The sequence below is a fragment of the Temnothorax americanus genome, unplaced genomic scaffold (assembly GCF_048541705.1).
Source record: "Temnothorax americanus isolate GAGA-0224 unplaced genomic scaffold, ASM4854170v1 Scaffold19, whole genome shotgun sequence".
In the NCBI taxonomy this organism is placed as follows: domain Eukaryota; kingdom Metazoa; phylum Arthropoda; class Insecta; order Hymenoptera; family Formicidae; genus Temnothorax; species Temnothorax americanus.
The window spans coordinates 426,222-445,236 of record NW_027509329.1 but is presented as its reverse complement, the minus strand read 5'-3'; the positions used below and the strand labels follow the sequence as shown (position 1 = coordinate 445,236).

Below are 19,015 nucleotides of genomic sequence, written 5' to 3'. Positions count from 1 at the left end.
AACGAAATCTTCACATGTCGACACAAGATATTTATATTTAAAAAAAATTTATAGTGGGAAAAATTTATTGAATAGTAAAGCTATGAAAAAATGTTAAGTTCCTTTTCTGTTATTCTGTGTTGTTAACAAATATGTCCTTTTTTTCTAATATTTGAAATAAAAAAAATTTCTAATGTTTGGAAAGTTACAGAAACTCAAACAAGACTTTCGCATATAATTAGTAATGAAATAAAAAAGCGAGGAATTCATCGAGAGAATTAATGTTCGCACGCGTGGTCAATTTATTCTGCCTTGCCCGGATTCATTCTATATGCATGGAAAGTTGAGAGTACGTTGGACTTTACATGTATACGCTCGCTCTGATGCAGTAATCGAGTTAAGAACGCACTAACGTCATGCGTGTCACATACAGCTGACTCGGTGAAAACCTGTACGAAGATTTATTTTTTTTTTTTGTACGAACTTATAATTTATACATTTCTAATTAACATACTTAGATCTGTAGCGAGAAAACATGCCGGCATGCCTGAGATGTACGAATAAATCGTCTACTAATATACGTATAACGATACGTATGATCAACGAATCGGCATAAAAACACCCGTAGGCGGATTGGCATGATCGGACGAATTAATTTGATTTCGAAAGGTTCGCGCACACCTCGCCGTTTAATATAAATCATTCAATTGAGCTCGACAGTTATATACACGCGCGCGTTGCAGAAAATAATTTTTAATTACATTCTTTTGCCAGCCCTTGAATTCTGCAAACGAACCTATCCTTTTAATTAGTATACCGTTGAATATACCGTAACTTTACAATTACAAGGCTTGACGAATAATGCGGAATCATCATTGCGGAATGACGCGTCTGTCTTAAATCGCGATAACGTAATTGTGATTACGGCGCGAACAGCGATTTGCACGCCGCAACGTAAGAAATTTGCGATTGTTTGGCCGCGGATAACTCATCGCTATCGCCCATATTCGCTGCTATGATATTAAGCTGTCACACAGAAGGCGATAATGCGAACGACTTATCGCGCTCACGTGCAAAGCCGAGTGCTTCGGGCATGGCGTACGCGCGCGCGCGCGCGCGCGTGGGCGTTGTGATTTACGCCAGTGCGATTTGTTTTTCATATAATGTCCGCGTATGAAATCAATTATTTAACGATTAGTCCGCGAGATTTGCTAATTATCGTACCAGCTGCGCTGATCTTGGCTGATTGTAAATCTTGCTACAAAGGAACATGGAACAAACAGTTCAAAAATATATAATGTTTATTTACGGCCGTTAGGTTCCGTACGCATTTTTACGAAAGATACAGTCGGTAAATAAATCCCCGTGGAAGAAACGTTAGAGGATTTCGTTTATTAGAAACGATCTGGTTTGTCCTGAGTCACTGTCGACATCGCCGATGCTTCGCTGCTCCTCTTCTTTCTCCCGTTCGCAGGGCCGTACCGGTGAATCTCGCGCTTGATTATCTCAATGTCGTTCCTCACGGCGTCCAGCAACTTTATCATCCTCTCCGTCTCACGCAGCACCGGTCTGGGTCGATGAACCGTGAATGACATTGACCGAAATCGCGCTACACACGAAATTAACAGATCTTACGGAGCCATCAGCAGCCCGCCTTCGAGCCTCTTCTCATCGTGAGCCCATCGTAAATCTCTCAGAATTAAATGGAGCTTATTGACGTCCTCTCGAACTCTGGCTGTCTGCTCGCGATACTCGTTCAATTCGCGCTCTTCAAACACGATATCCTCCGCGAGGCATGTCTCCTTCTCCTTATAGTGAGCGACTCCGTTAACCATTTCAGCGATTCTAATTTTGATTTGCCAACAAGCGGTTAATAAAGCTCTCGTTCAGAGAGAGAGAGATGGTTAGACAGATATCGGTAGTAATTCATTCGTCGCCTTAAGTCAAAGATCTTTCATATTAAAGCTGCGACACTGTAGATATCTCGCCGGATAGCTCTACTTGAATCAGTAATGCAATCCGTGAAATATCGCCAGCGCAGAAGTTAAAGCGCCAGACGCGATCATTATCGGCAGTTACCAGATGATCAAAAGAACATTCGAAAAGAAACACAACTCTTAGGTAACTAATTATATTAATACACCGCCGCGCGAAGGCAATACTGCTCGTCTCAACATACTTGTGGCGCAATTTTTCGAGTTCTCTGTCTCGCTCATCCAATTTATCTTTATAATTAACGTGAGTCATATGTAAAGCCTCGTAATCCATCGTAGTCATCCCTTCCCCGAGCGTTTCCAGATTTCGCAGTTGCATTTCTACCTCCTCGAGACGGTGCTGCAAAAGGATGTACTCGTAACGATTGCGAGCGAGACTCTCGCGTCGTGACACCTGGCAATGAAGAAGTCCTCACGTGAGCCCCGCGACTAACGCGTATGCACGTCGGGCGGATTTAATTGGTACGTCGCATAATTGCTGTAATAGACAAGTGATGATTCACGGTCATTAAGTTACACCTGCCGACGGGTTATCTCGTTGACAGCCTTCTCCGTAAGCATTCGTCCGGTCTTCGCGTAAATGAGACCCGTCGCCACTTCCCTCTCGCGATCCAGGAGTTCGTCGAATACTCGCGCGTTTTCGTCACGCGCCTTTCGAACCCTGTCTTCGTAGCTTTGCATGTCGGCTATTATTCGCGTCTTCCGCTCCGTTATGTCGTCGACATGCTGCTTATATGTGTGCAATGTTTGTCTGTAGATCTGCTCCATTTGCTCGGATTCCTTGGTCACATCAACGGGTGTCACTTTCTCTTGCATCTGCATGCATAAACGCATCGTAGCGAGAAACGTTTCTGTTGAAGACAGCGGATATTTCTATGCTGCACTTGTACATATATAGTTTCATTGCGATTAATTAGAACGATAAAAAGAACAAATAAAATTTGCAGTTGATTGTAGTGCAAAATAGAAACCGAATTAATATATAATATATAATAGTATATAAAATCTACTATTGTTTAAACATTTAACCTTTCTCATGTGCTTGATAATCCACACCTCGAGGAGCCTGTTCTTCTTTCGTAATTCTGTTTGCTCAGCTAAAAGTTCTTTTAATTTTTTGAGCATTGCCTCGTGACTGGCAAAAATCTGTGCTAGCAATCACATTAAATCTCAGTGTGAATAGCTGTATATTTAACTTATTACTATCTTTTTTTTTTTTAATATCGCAATACGTCTTGCGATCATGATCATTGTAATTTCATGAAAACACGTCAGGATGCTTGGGGAAGCCTTTTATTACCATTTCAATCGATCACAATAGCGACGGGACACGTATACAATGCGGAAACATGTTTTTGCGGGGGCGCGTGATGAGAAGGGAGACTTAAGTCCTTAGAATATTACGAAGGTCGTGAGGCACAGTAATTCCACGGGCAGAACGACGCAGAATGACAAGTTTATGCGAACCTCGACTGGTATTTCAGCGAGCACGTGATCGGGCCCCACCACATCTTGCCGCACTTCCTCTTCGGGCTTCTCTGCCGTTGAGATTATCGCAATATCATCAGATGGTGCATCTCTTTCTCCTTCTTCTGCTTCATCTTTGAGGCTCCGCTCTCGGTATCGTTCCTCCTCATACTCACGTTCTCCCGGCTCCTCGTCCCAAATAAGAAACTCATCCATTTTGTAAATACCTTCTTCCCCTTCTGCCTCCTCCAGTTTCCTCTCTTCTTCATATTTTTCATTCTCCAATGCCGAATTTTCATGATCATCTCTAATCATAGTATTTGGATATAACCTTTCCCCGTTGTCCTACAAAAAATCGCGCGTTATCAAATTTCTGGAAAGGTCCGTAAAGTTATTGCAGGCAGAGTACCTCGTCGACGACTCCGTCCGTGTCGTTCTTCGTCATTTGCTCCGTCATATCGAGACTTGGTTTTTAAATCGATAAACGTAAGTAGTCGCGCCCCGGGACGCGGAGCGGAGAAGCGAATCTTACGGGGAAACGGGGTTGGGGATAACAGCTGCCAGACGATGAAAACAGTCGAACGAATTCACCGCGGTTGGATCGACGTCTCCTCGCGAGAAGGCCTCGAGCCGCATGCGGTCGACCTTGAAGATCGAAGATGATCTTTTCTCTCGTATATGCTGCCACTTGGCTGCGTTGGTTTAACCACGCGCACACGCAGGCGCTGGGAGGAAAAGTTTCTCGCAGGACGTCGATTAAACTGCTGCGAGCTACCGGACACCGTCGGTGTGGATGCACGGTGCATCCTGCGGCGCGCAAGGTATGATTTCATCTTCGTGTGCTTTATTCCGCGCTGGCCACTCTTCCCGCTGATGTATGAAAAGTTTATTTATGGGGGACGTGCCTCGTTCGATCACGCGAGAGCCGTACGACGGCAGTAACATAGTGAGTTGAAACTCGAGTATCTTTCGTTTGCTGGACGTTAAAGCGAGGGGAATTAACAACGATACGATATGTATATTCGTCAGGATCAAGGAACGACAAATGTGTACATAATATCTTGCCCCTATGTTTTTTTCACTTGCCGATAAAAAATGCATTTTTATTTCTTAAGCGTAATTTAAATGTCTTTGGAATGCAAACGATTTGATTTTAATTATTCTTACAATTAAACAAATTTAGTTTTATGTTCCAAAAAATCAAATTGAACTTAGTTGAACACATAATAGACAACTTTAAATAAACATTTGCTTAGAAAGTAAAATATATATATACGAAATATATTTTTTAATTTAATATATGTTAAGAGAGATTGCATCTTTTTGCATAGCGATACGCTTAAAGACATATGTTTTTTTTTATTTAATACTATTATATAATATATATTTTTAACGTACCTATCGTTACTTTTTAATTATCTTTCGAATATTTTATTCGCTTATCGCGCCAACTTTAGAACACAAGAAAGTCAGTATTTCTTATTCAATAAGGTGTCGCGTTTATTTTTAGGCATCACGTAGCGACGCAGAGAGACGTGATATATGCCAACGAAGGTGACGTTACAGAATGACGAGGACATGCGCGCTGTCGATGGTGCCTCTCGTACTTTACGCCCGGTCCTACCGGGATTAGAACGCCGTGGAGAAACAAAGAAAGAAGTCGGGACAATGTGAGGGTTGGAGAAAAAAAAGAGACGAAGAAGTACTTGAGGCAGCGTGGGCAGCCGCTAGCTAGCGCTTGCATTCCTGTAGGATCAAGGATCCCTACTTGCTTCGTTTGTGCATTTACATACGTGCTGGACACACGGGTGTGAGGAGCTTTGACTTGCGACACGGACGCGTGTTCACGCACATGCACTGCAGCCAACTACAGACGTAAACGTATCACTCATACATGTGCGGTGACATAAAGCTTTTCGCCTCTCACACCTTGGTCGTCAGTTTCACATATATATGTATTTTTTTTTCATCGCGCAAGTTCCATGCGCCCAAGGAACAAACGAACAAAGAACATAAGGCTCCACTGCGTGTGATCACCGAAATAATGATCTTGCGCTGGGTGGATCGATGAATTTGTGAAATAAGACAAATGCGTAATGTTTTTTTTTCTTTCTTTCTTTTTTTTTTGAAAAAAAATTACTTTGCACGCCAGTTAATTCATAATTATGTGACCACGATATAGCGTTTTTTTTTTGCATCGAACTTACGTTTCTCGATCTAGAGGAAATGAAGGAACGGATGTGATTTATTCCGTAGAGATACACTGCAACGTGCGGCGTATAGCGTTTCCAGACCGCGCAGGGTAAGACATTCGTTCATCACGGCCGCGCCAAGTAAGGAATCGGGATAGCGTAAGAAAGCGGTTTATGCGACATGTGACGAGTGACAAGCCGAAGACGGACGTACCACGCGGAAGAGCGTCTGAGGGGACGCGCGTCGTTCACGCGAACATTCGAGGAATTTATCGCAAGGGCCGTGGGTTATGTTTTTTCCCATTTGTACTTAACGTATGTACATAGGCATCAATGTTATGTATATACCGGGCGTGTCCAGGCCGTTCGTTGGCCTTTCCTCGGATTTGATTTCCTTTCGAATCGCCGCGTATATTCCCCGACTCGTCCGATGCAGGCTGCAGCGATGGAAACTGGACTGACTGGCTTTAACGGCGCGTCTCGGGCTCGCATCCGTGATGGTCGTACGTGCGACCCACGTGAACGTATACGCGGCTCCTACGTCTGCGACTACTGTCGCGTGCTGCATGCGTGTGCAGTACATATTAGAGCGAGAGACACGTGTGTGTGTGTGCGCGCGTGCGTGTGTGTGTGCGAGCGCGAGCGCGTTTGCGAGAGGGAGAGAATCCCTCGAGAATGCAAGCGCGTTGAATCGTCGTGCGTCAAATAGAACGCGACGAGGAGCGCGGCAGCCTGCAGATACCATTGTGACCGGTTGCATAAACCCGCCATCTTGGTATCCTCAAGGACGCGCATCGAATCCTAAGGTCAACGCACTCGACTCACATCGGCCGCCCTCCGCCTCCTCTGCCGCTTCGTCGTTGACTTCTTTTTCTGGACCCTTCCCCCTTCCCCTCCGCTTGCCACATACTTCTTTCTTTCTTTCTCGCTTCCATCGTTGCCCGCTGGTATCGCGTTTCCTCTCACTCTCGCTCGCGGGTGAGATGGAGAATCTCATCTGGCCACGAGCGGGATGTCACTGCCATTAATCCCGCCGATACGGCCCTGGCCAGAGTCGGTCGAGCCTCGGGCCGTCTTCCTCATTTTCTTCCTCTCCTTCTCTCTCTCTCTCTCTCTCTCTCTCTCTCTCTCTCTCTCTCTTTCTTTCTTTCCCGTTCTTTCTCCACCTTCTACTTCTTCTTCGTTTTCTACTCTTTCGATCTTACGACCTCCGCTTCTCGTACAGAATGATAAACGCAGGATATTCCGCGGGCACCATCGACCGCATCCCCGTATAAAGTACTGAGTCGTTAGAGACGGCATTTAATCTTGCGCAAAAAGCACAACTGTGAACTGGACTGATTAGGGACGCTTCGGTGAGCAGTCTTTCAATCGGCCATACCTTTGTAACTTTCTAACCGAGAGTGTCAAGATCCGACGAGAATCAGATCGATACCGGTAGCACGCGATATCGTGATAAACGCAGACGTCTGTTACGCTCGAGAATGCGGCCTGCCGATGTTATGGCTATTTCGCGTTTAATTACCTGTATACAGCAACGGAAGGGGCGGCGGAAATAGCCTAGAAGGGACTTTGCACGAGAATGTTTATCGCCGCTAAAACCTTAAAATACGCAGATGCTAACTGAAACGCATTTCAGCATTAAATAATCGTGCAAAAGTACAAACGTAAAAGAATCATTCGGTGAACTCTTATCGAGGGAAACGACCTTTCTCGTAAAGTCGATTACGAGCGTCTTCTAAGAGAGGCAAAGTGTTAAAATCTTTAGAGTAATCGTATGGTGAGGCAAGGGACAAGTAAGTCGCAGTGACCAGAGATCCGAGGCAGGGCGGAAAGAAAAAGAAAAAGGATCGGGAGCCGAGGAAGAAGCGAAGGAAGCAAAAGGAGAAGAAGTAAGAAAAAAGAAGAAGACGATGCGAGGCCTGACCCCGGCCATCTTGGGGCCTGCAGGGTTATATTCTATTTATATCACGAACTTAGCTATATTTAGCTTGCAGGGCCCCTCAGGAAAGCGAGCGAAGAGGAGAGTCTAAGGGCGTGGTGGGGAAGGGTGCGGAGGAAAGTTGAGAAGGGCCCCGCAGGTTCGTGGTGACGCGAAAGGAGTAGAACGGAACAAGTGGACCCCGAACGATTGTCCAACGATACAGGAGGAAGAGGGACAGAGGTAAGCCAACATAGTCGCCTTGGTAATCCGCTTGACGAATACATTAGCACTCTTGAATTTCGTTATCTCGCGCGATTTCCGCCATACCGGGGCCCACTCGATGCATCTCGTACTCGTACTTTAATCTCAAGTTCTATACACGCGTGTAATGTATTGATTAGCATTTCAAGTTTAGGCCACTGGAGTTTCGATTACTTCTTGAACATGCGAGAGAGCTCAATGTTATTTAGAGATCCACGAAGAACAGGATGATCACGCAGGATGCCTATTTATATTTTTCTGAATGTAAATGCGTTGATATAAGAACATCCGAAAGATTGCAAATTAATTAGATAAAATTAAATTATAGAAAATTAAAGATAGAATAAATACGAATCGCCGATGACGAAAGTAAAGCAAAAAGTCAATATCATCACTCATTTTATTAATTTTTTTAGTTATGTAACTAACAAGTTGAAATTGACATAAAATAGGATGATGATTCGATGGAATTTGAAAATGTATCGAATTATGATATATCTTCTTGAAATAGAAATTATCTTTTTTGTAAACTTAATAGTAACCTTCTGAAATTGCTGCTTCGCTTTGTTCAAGTCTTCATTACGTTTCCCGGAACAATCGCGATATCTCAGAACGTGTAAAATTCATGGTGCGAAAAGGGGGAGTCACGATAGGCGCTTCACCGACTTCAGGGTGGCTATATGCTCGTGTCGGCCTATCGAGGTTATCGCAGTCCACGCCGTAAATTCGCGCTCTTCCTCTCTGTCTCTCTCTCTCTCTCTCTCTCTCTTTCTCCCTCCTTTCTGCCGTTCCACCTTACTCTCACTCTTTTTCTTCGAGACCCAACGAACTCGCGTTGCTATTTCGCGTCCGCGAAAAGATTCGTGGCTTCCACCGAGTACGTGTCATGAGGGAAGCTATACGAGGGACAAGCACGAAGACAGTCATATATCCCAACCGTACACACTGGCCACATACCAGACGTGAACACTTACAACCGACGTAAGGTCCAAACGTCAGTGCCATGACCGAGCATTCGCAGTTGCTGTCGCGAACTGCCGTGCTAAATCATCCTAGTCGAGAGGTGTACTACACCGAGGAAGTGCCACGTATATTTGTGCAAAGGGAAAAGTCCTTTCCGCTTGAAATTCTCAAGGAGATCGAAAGTGGAAGAATAAAAGCAAGAAAGAATCGAAATTATATATACATAAAATGTATTCCATTAGAGATTTTCATAATCCATTACTGATATTAAAACGAATAGCGTTTTTATTGGATTTTTGACGGAGTGTTTTATCGACGGAGTTTTATTGAGATAAGTGCCACCATCCTATAATAAAAATACACGTCTAGACGTTGATAAAATAGGGAGGGAACACGGAGGAAGTTATAATTTGTTCACATCACGAGTTTACTTCATTATTTGCGAAAGATGGGAAATAAATTGCCGCGCGAAGTGCTGAAGTGCCAAGGGCATTACTTCTTTTTAATTTAGTGCATCTTTCGCGTATGTCGAGGTACTCTCTCACCCGGTACGAGCACAACCGAGTTGTCGTGGGTCACGCGTTGCAGTGATAAATCATCCTAGATAATGGGATACCACCATTCCATTTCCAACGCGCTGTCAGCGGATAAGAACCGATACGTACGCGAAGTATTTTCCGCCGAGAATTCGTAGCTCTTACGCGTCTTGTGTCGATGTACTGAATCATTTCAGACAGGTTTACAATTTATTATTCAGAGAGAATGGACGACAGGGACAAACGGTACGGAGAGAAGGAAGACGCGCGTTGTCGGCGCGTGTACGCTCGATAAAAATTACGATCCCATTGAAGAAAACGAATAAACGTGAATAGAACAACACTCTTCCCGTTTTCCCAACCCCGGATCCTCGCCGGTTCTGCATTTATGGATTTTCCGTGTACACGTTCTTCCCGAACCTTCTCACAATAAAGACATATTTATGAATGTGCCTTGCCCGGGCATCGCGTCGTCCGGCTATACTTGTACATTATGTGTTGCGCCGCTAAATCATGTCCGAGCACGAATAAGTTATCGAAGAAAAACGCACCGAGGCGCACGTACACGAGGAAAGAGGCACGAGAGGATCTTCCTCGCCAAGGAATACCCGCGGTGAAAATTGCGCAACGCCGAAGTCGCGCGTCCCACGCTGTCGCTATACTGCAACATCGACGTTTGCGCGATTCCAAGGGTAAAAGGATGTAATCGAAGGAGGAAGGAGACGAAGAGACGGACGCGTGTACGCGTATCGCGCATTTTATAATTTCGCCGGATGAATCGGCATTAAGCACCATTGCGTTGCTCGTGCGCGCGCGCGCGGTATTCGCGCGCTGAGTGACTTCACGATAAATCAAGCGTACGTGAATCAAGAGACGAGTTAACAGCATCGCGAAACAAAGGCGCGGCCTCCTGTGATTCGGCATTTTCCTTTATCCCAAAGAAAGATGTACACACGGTGTACATCACATTGCGCAGTAAATAACCCGACGCTAATGGAGATAGCGCGATCTGATTTTCTATTATTACGGAAGTCGTCCATTCGGAGATACGTGACTCTTTCCCTCTCTCTCTTTCTTCATCGCGGGCAACGATAATGGGCTCCTCCTACATGCTCTCGACATAGCTTTATGCAACAAATTCGCAGGAAATAATTTAACATATGTAGTTAAGAGAGATTCTCGACATAAATGGAATAGAATGAAACGTATGGCATACATTTGTACCGTTTCTTCGTATATATTACATTCAAATACGATTAACCTTTCGAATTACGTTAGTATAGTGCATAAGTGTCTATACTGATGCATGGCGAGTTTCGTTACGTATGCCACGTAATATATTATGGATGCGGTATTACAAAAGAAAATTCGTATAAGTAATTTTTCAATTCAAATTTCTCGCTTACTCGTGTGCGATATTTGCACATGAACATATTTGCACGAAATTAATGTTCGCAATTTAAACATGTTTGTTATCTTATGATTTCTCAAAGAATACTGTGTGAACGATAAGAAGAAAAATTTGAGAATTATTACATGAACGATACTATTCGTAACAATCGATTAGAAGAATAATATTTAATTTATTTTATCTATAATATTCATTATAAGAAAATATCTCACTCCAACTCTCATTAGCTTCGCGAAAAGTAGCGCTTGAACCGGTTTCATTATCTCATGTAATGTTTAGTATTTTGTGTGTTCAGCACTTCATTGCTGTGTTATTTCCTTCTTAAACGTGCATTTCTTACACAAGGAAATGACATGTTTCCTGCATCGGCTTTCTGCGAACTCCTCTCGACAACTAAAGAGCGCGCGAACAAAAATGGTTCGTCACCCAACACGTTTCGAAAAGCAGTGCGAGTTCTCGGCGCGTTGAAATCCCCATTAAGATGGTATCGTGGCAAAAACCGTATACCTGTATACAAGTATACCTAACGTTGTTCTCTTTGCTTACTGGCACAATCAGAGTTGGGTAGAGGCATTCTTGTGCCCCAGGCAGAATGGCAATCCTGCGTTCCTCTATACCAACAACCAATAAAAATATTAACCGAGAGAATTATCTTGACGTTTCTTGCAAATATGATGGACGGTTTGTTATTTAAATAAATGAAAACAAACGTATAAAAACGTGAAAAGGATCTATAAGAAAATACTTTCCATACTGTCCGAATAGCTATTATTTTAGAATAAACTCTTGACTTATATTTTATATCTAAAGAATCATCAGCTTATATTGAAGTATTCGATTGCGCTTATCGAGGCAGTTTTCCATTGACTGTTCTAAACTTAAATCTGCTAAGCAAACATCATTATATTTTACAAAACAATTCTTACCTTCTTCGACGATTGCGGCCTTGATCGTGCGTCTCGTGAAGCGAATACCGACGACGATCGCGATTCCGTTTCTTCAGGCTTCTACCTTCGCTGCCGTAGATCGGTCCACCTCGCGTCAAGGTCCCAAGGTCGCTCGACATGGACTTCTCATGATGGTTCATGCTATTCGATCGCGGCCGATCGTAACCATGAGATTTCGCGGAATTACCGTGGTTGATGATCTTTCGGGAGCCGTTGTGCATGTAGCGGCCATGTTCTCTCGGCAGGCTGCAGTAGAAATTTTGCGACGTGTAAATCGTCTTGCCCAATGATTTATTGTCCCGGCCATTATCACCGGTATTTGCATTTCCCTTCGAGGAAAACGTGGAGTTGACGTCGTGACTTCCTTTTGAACCGCCACCCAGATGTTCCCGCAACCACTTTCCTATGCCACCACCTCCGCCGTTTCCAGTATGGTTGCCTTGAACACCGTAGGAATCGCCGGTCTTGCTTCTGCAACAGAAATGACAAAACGATATTGCTTACAACTGCTAGACGGGCTCAAACTACGCTCGATTACTTTCTTCAGCAAACACACGTCCTTTCTTCTCACGCGAGTTCATTAAAGTACGCAGGGATGGAAAACTGCAGCGTGGCGGTCACGTGGCAACGATGAAAGAAACCGCAGCGCGTGTTGCAAGAAGAAAAGACAACGGAGTACAATAATTTCATTGGAGAGTGAAAGAAATGAAGCGATTGCGTTCATGGTGTTCGAGGAGAACGGCATAATAGTCGCGCCACGACGACGGCCTCGGTTCACCGGTTTCGATTTCAGTGCCCAGACAGATCGATAAAGAAAGGCCATGTATGTAACGAGGCAAGAGCTAAAAAAAAGAAAAAGGTACGCGTGACTAGACGAAGGGCCTAGAGGGAGAGAAGAAAGACGGGGCAGAAGACGAACGAGTGGCGAATGAATGGAATACGCCCGCAAGGGAATCAGGGCGAACGCTTTATTGTAATAAGGGCCATGTGGGGGACGAAACAGAGAGACGGCTGGCGGATGGGGGAAGGGCCGGTAGTAGTTAGGACGCGATGACCTTGGCAAGGTCATCGATACTTCTGTCCATCGCCAGTAGAAGCCGCCACCGCGTGGCCACCTTCTCGACTCGTACATACGTGTGGCTTCGAGGGGTTCTTCTTTATCGATAATCCTGCACTTCTCAGTAACTGGCACTTTCTCAACGTCAATTAATTCTTACTATGTAAGCTCCGCGATGCGCACTCGTTACGAGCTGCGCGATAGGCCGTTTATATCGACGCGTTAAACCAACGAACTTTATCGCGATGCCTACTCGTACGGCGTGTATCACAGTCGGCATGGCAAACGGCGCATCGAATTAACGATCGGCATTATAATTTAAATCAATGCCAAACACGCGCGATTTATATTTAATCGACGGACCGAAGGGGACGCCCGAAGACTAAATACGAGCGAGCGTCGCGTTTTGCGATTCGCCGAGATGCACTTAATTAATTGCAGCGAAATTAATTAGCCGCGTAACGCAAGTTACTTAATTGATCGACAAGGAACGAGTCTTAGACTTTCTGATAAGGGGACAGTTTACCTTGTCGAAAGTCTAATCGGCAACGAGATCTCGGACCCAACATTAAGAACGAGAAGGAGGAGGAGGAGGAGGTCGGTGGAGGAAGCCGGGTAGCAGTCTTGATGCAGTTTCATGATTCTCGGCGTATTATCCGGCGTATTACGCCACTGTATGAAATTCCGGTTTTGCCGCCCCCTCCGGCCGTTCGGGTACCCGCTCATCCCCCTACGCTGTTATCTCTCCGGTTTTTTTCCCGATGCTCGTTTTTGCCAACCGCCTCGTGAGCCGCGCCCGAACCCGAAAGCAAACGCATTATCACGAAGCAATCGTCTTCTTCTCGGCCAATCAACGACCTCTTTAGGGATCGCACTTTTGGTGGTAACCGGTTGCATTCCCGAATCAAATAAAAACACTTTGCATTTCCTCGCTTAAACGGGAAGTAATGTTACAAAGCGTATCATGCAAATTTTAAAATAAACTTATAAATATTCTTACTGATCGGTACAAATATTTACGAAAGTATCTCAATAGTTTGTAAGTAATATAGGCTATTATGTTTTTTTACAATAATAACATGTACGAATTTAGATGTTACAATATATGTGTTATTTTATAGTATTTAACAACAAGCAATACGCAAAAGGTAACAACTAGCTACTAATATAATATCATTAAGTGAATTTTTATGAAGCAAAATCCAAATCATCCTCTATGCAAACGTAATACTTTTATCCTATTTTGTTATTAAATGTTGTTTTTTCCCTTTTTCCTTCGCTATCCGTCTAACATATTTAATTACAGCTTAATCTTCATGATTCACGGTGTCAGGCTCGTGTTCGCTGAAGCCTAAATCCAGTGTACTTAAGCAATGCATTTGTATGCATTCGGTTCGCTTCAGAGGTTCGAGTTCTCTTTTTGTCACGTTCATTTTATCAGCCTCGTGCCATTTTATTCGATGACGGCTATGACGCAAATGTGAATCGCAGATACAGCGTGATTCGCCAATGGAGACTATTGTTTTAAAACGATTGCGCAGCCATAACGAAACATGCGCCAAATTATTATTATTATTTTTTAGTCTTATGTCAGTTTTATCTTTCACTGACACGTTCAGTTTTAAAGTCAATGAAATAAATAGATCTAAACGGAACAACGTCATAATTTTATCTTCTTATTTTAGTAGAATTTTAATTGCGTTTAATAATAAGTTGTATAACAGAGAAAAAACTACTTTCTAATTTGAGAAATAAATTTTTCAAGTTTATTCGTGATTTATCGAACATGCGAATATTTGATAAATATATTTTGCAGACAAATTAAAAATGGCGATACGCATTAAATAAAAACATGCTCGATTTCATGGAACATCCTGCCAACATTCACCCTACACCTTTTCGTACTTAAATGACCTGAACTCGGGCTGATTCTCTTCCTTCTTACTCTTCGTTTCGCCAGTTGTTCAGGTTTTGCGCGGCTCGTTTCGCGAGTCCCTCGTTCTCTTCTTATTTTTCCCGCCTGCCATGCTGATCCTTTCCCTCCGTCTCGCTGCTGTTTCGTTTCTTCTTTTCCTACGTCTTTTTCCTTTCACTGGTTTTTATTTTATTTTTTTTTTGCTTTTTTCTTTGTTGGTATGTACATTTACTTTTTCTCGATTGTATTTCTATTCTATCATTCCCGTCTGTCTTTTCTTGCGAAGAGATTTGCGTTCTATTCTTCGAGACTCGATATGGTACTCGTGTCTTCCTTAAGATAGCAAATGAATACTTTATCGCGCGGTTTTAATTAGTAATCCCACGCATAGATAGACGACGTAGATGTATACGTATATTACACATTATTAGTGTTTTCTTGTAACGAAGAATATATAATTGTAAAATTTATGCGAAAAACGTCATGTCCATCACAGGTTTAGATCTGATAATATGATACGTATACCTATATGTTTGTTGAAATTGATTTTCATAAAAATATCTCATTCACATCGTAATAACGTAAAATACGGATATCTTAAGTTACGTACGTCTGCGTAATTTTAAAGATTTTCTAGATGCGTACAATCGTAAATGAAATTTCCGATTACACACAAAAGTGCTACATAAATGTAAAAATATCATATTTCTCAAGATTGTTCATTAAAATATCTACAAGCTGATGCTTCCATCTTGACAGTAAGGCTACATATTGATTACTACTAGATGATGTTGCAGTAGTTGCAAGTAGGAAAGAACGTTGCAGTACATGGGATTAACATTTAGATGAGCGGAATACTTGCGTCGACTTACGTTGCGCTGTTGCTCTCCGCAGTACAAAGGATTAACATCCTTACAAGCACCCATACGTGTTTTTATGCCGCATCCAACTGAATCATCCTTATACTCATAAACGTCACCGGTTTCTTCCAGCGCGAGCCTCTCGACGGAAGTCGGCTCCTCTTGTAGCGAGTTCCGAAACGCGTCGGCCGACTGGTTTCGGCGAAACGATAGCGAAAATCCCCGTCAATATTGATCGTTGTTCTTGTGTCGGAGTCAAAGGTCCTTCGAGGCACAACGAGCACCGGAGCAAACGCCGCGCGGCCGCTCTTCTTGCCGATCTTTTGCGCGAACGGTCGAACGAACGAGCGAGCGCGCGAGCGTCGTGAAAAAGCAAATGCGCCGCATCGCGAGTGGTGCTCAAATACGTGCCGCACGGTGCCCTCAAAGCATAATACGCGTATTATATGCCGGCGTTACCTGTTGGGCTAAATTCATCTATGGTCCGAGGATCGGCGTCGGCGTCTTTGAGCCTCCTGCTGGACGTTATATCGCGGAAGGCCAGGTACCTGGCCGGGAGATACGCGTTTATGCGCGTGTATGCGCAGGACAACGATCCCGGGTGCGGAGGATGTCCCTTTTTCACGTACGGGATACTCCCAATCGTTTCGGAACGGTTACCGTTCGTGATCGACGCGTATGTACACCTTCGTGACTTGACTTGAACGCGACGCGCATAACAGCGCGCCACGGAATTATGCGTGTGCGTGGCGTCGCGCCGTTCGCGCAGAGTAGCCGAAGATGAGAGAACAGGGAGAATAGAAGATCCCTTATCGGAAGGTGGAGCCGGGACCGCATCAGCGGCGTTACTAATGTCGTGCCTGTTGCGACAGCCACCGTACGGTGAAACGGCGATTTAAAGCAGGCCGGAATGCCCGATGATAATAAAGTACTCTTCGGATTCGTAATTACGGCGGGACGGGTCACGAACTATCGCTAGCCGGGAACGCTCCCGATGTCTCTCCGCTGATTATTTCCGAGGGGTCCGGTCGGACCGTCTCGCGCGATGGTCATAGTTTATTGTCGTGCACGGGAGCGTTTATTCAATGTCGCCGAACGGTATGCTATAATGTCACGGCGCGTCGTCGCGTTGGCCGCGCGTAGAGCCAATTCGCTATTAGGATTGCCGAGGATCGACGTTATTAACCCATTACCGCCCACCGAACACCGCGTGATTACGATACGTAATTCACTAAGCAGGAAAATAATAATGGAATTTTGTATATTAATAAGCTTAAATCTTCACCTGGCGGTATTTTATGCGCGACAGACTATTATTGCGCTATCTGATAATTAATCAAACCTGATTCTACGCGTTTCTTCTTCACTCCTCTCGCTGGAACTTTTTAAACTTGGCCTAATCGATTAATATATGACATATGAAGTAGATAGCGCAAAGAGGCTCCTATGTAAAATTATAGTTCAATGTTTAAGAAGCGTTGTAAATTGTTGGTTTTAAAATCTAATACGACAACAAAAACTATATAAATGTAGAAAACAACAGGAAAAATTGTAATATGTGTAAACATTTTTAAATAAGACACTTTCACATTTAAAATATTATGTAGATATGGACAATTTAAGAATAAAAGCAATATTGACAGAGAATGTGTCTTCGAGTTCAAACTTCTAATAAATCTGTAATAAATAAAACCAAGCGTGTTAAAACTTATAATCATGAATCATAAATATATAAAAGAATATACTGTCTAGAGAGAGAAGAAAAAGCTGGTAAGAAGATGTATCTGAAATGAGGACATATCCTTGAAAATCAAAAAATCAGTCTAGTCACTCTGTCATCATAATAGAGCTGTGTCTCAACTTCTAACGTCTATTCCTTCATCATAGATCCTTCACCGTAGAATAAAACGCTTTGAAGAACTATGCGGGATTACGATGATTGCGTTCAGTTCGCTTGCCATACCTACGTTTCTTGCGCTCGCCAAGCCAAAGGTCACCGGGCTGGTTCTATAGCGATCCGTTGTTCTCCAGTCCGTGCCTGCCTTAGTCTAGACACTCTAGACAGAAGACCGCACCGCGCGCGCGGCGCGCGCGCGCACGTACCGCAAGGAAAAAAATACGTACGATCCGGATGGAAGACGGTTGTGCGATTCGACAAGATCGTCCTCGTCATCGGCCGAGTCTCTCGCGATTCTTCCGAGCAAAGGTCACGAGGCAAGGTTTTGTTTAACGGTATCGACCGTCCGTCCGTGATGCTAATACCTCTCGCTACACGATCATTACTCCGGCGGTCGGGGCACTGATTGGCTCGTTACGTCACACGATCTCACGCTAATGATCCCAACAAGGCACCGGATATCTCCGATCGACCGGATCGTTTCGGTGGAATGTGAACGGGCTGTGGCCTGCCGATCGCTCTCGACCGTGGATTATACGAGAAAACCGATCTGATTCTGGCGGTCGTGGAGCGATACATTTGGCTCGAAAAACAAGGCCGTGTCTGTGTCACGTAAAGCTACGGCCGATGTCTTAAGGTTATTTATGGATTAGAAGGTAAAGATATAATTTTGCCCCGAGTGGATCTAATATAAATCTCGAAATTGATTATAAGGCAGGTTTGCGCAGTGAGTAACTAGTGGCGTCGCGTCGGTATATCGGCCGTGTCTAGCCTCCTTTTGCTTTGCACGCGCGGGATTTGCGAGCATCTTAAGAACGTTAAATAAGTTGCTCCCATTTGTCGATCGTAATACACTTACGAAGGACCGCTTATTTCCCTTCAGGAAAAATCAGGTGGCATGGGTCTACATTACGAGGGCAGTTCGCTTTGAGCAAAATGCCACATGCATCGCTCGCGGAGCGAGCGAGCCGAGGAATTCTCGCAGACCGGTTTGGTAAAACGAAGAGTTTCGAGGAAGATAAACTCTTATTGCTTGTATAATTACAACAAAGTCCGGCGTACGTTTCGCAATCAAGAGAGGAGTGACGATTTAAAGAGGCTAATAATTATTTCTCGGCGACATCCCATTAGTCGTGATTAATCATTCATTTTTTTTGAATCATTAGTCATAAAGTTATACTAAAGATTTCTGAATCGCATGATGGATGGGCGCGGATCGTTAGAAGACATTTTCACGCTGACGATAAAGTACATGAGGTACGCCTTAAAAAAAAAACGCGCCGTAACATCATTCGAAATAATCTTCCAGCCTCTGTCGTTGCGGTTTTGTATCCGCAACATAAATGCGGCCCGCGAATCTCATTTAAGGATCGAGCAAGGAGTCCGTCACGAGAATTTGCCGCATGTCACTATGCTACTATATTTTATAACAATGAGTAATAAACTTTGGTGATATACGGCTGTAGAGCGACCCTTTTTACGTGCAAAAGTCGGTTTGCGAGGTGGACGACGATGTTCAAGGAGGCGGCCAGCGGTGGCGGCGGCGGCGGCAACGAAACGAGAACGAAGGAGGCGGCGGTGCAAGAAGAAGGAGGGTTAATGCAGAAAGGGA

At 44.0% G+C, this 19,015-nt stretch overlaps 1 protein-coding gene across 2 annotated transcripts in view; it reads right to left on the bottom strand.

Moving 5' to 3' along the window:
- Nucleotides 1–19,015, bottom strand: part of Shrm (shroom) — a 157,768-nt gene that overhangs the window by 124,771 nt on the left and 13,982 nt on the right. For both annotated transcript variants that reach the window (XM_077404564.1, XM_077404563.1), the window contains exon 2: nt 11,654–12,145. In XM_077404564.1, coding sequence (XP_077260690.1) covers nt 11,654–12,145 — 492 coding nt within the window. The remainder of the gene's footprint in view (nt 1–11,653; nt 12,146–19,015) is intronic.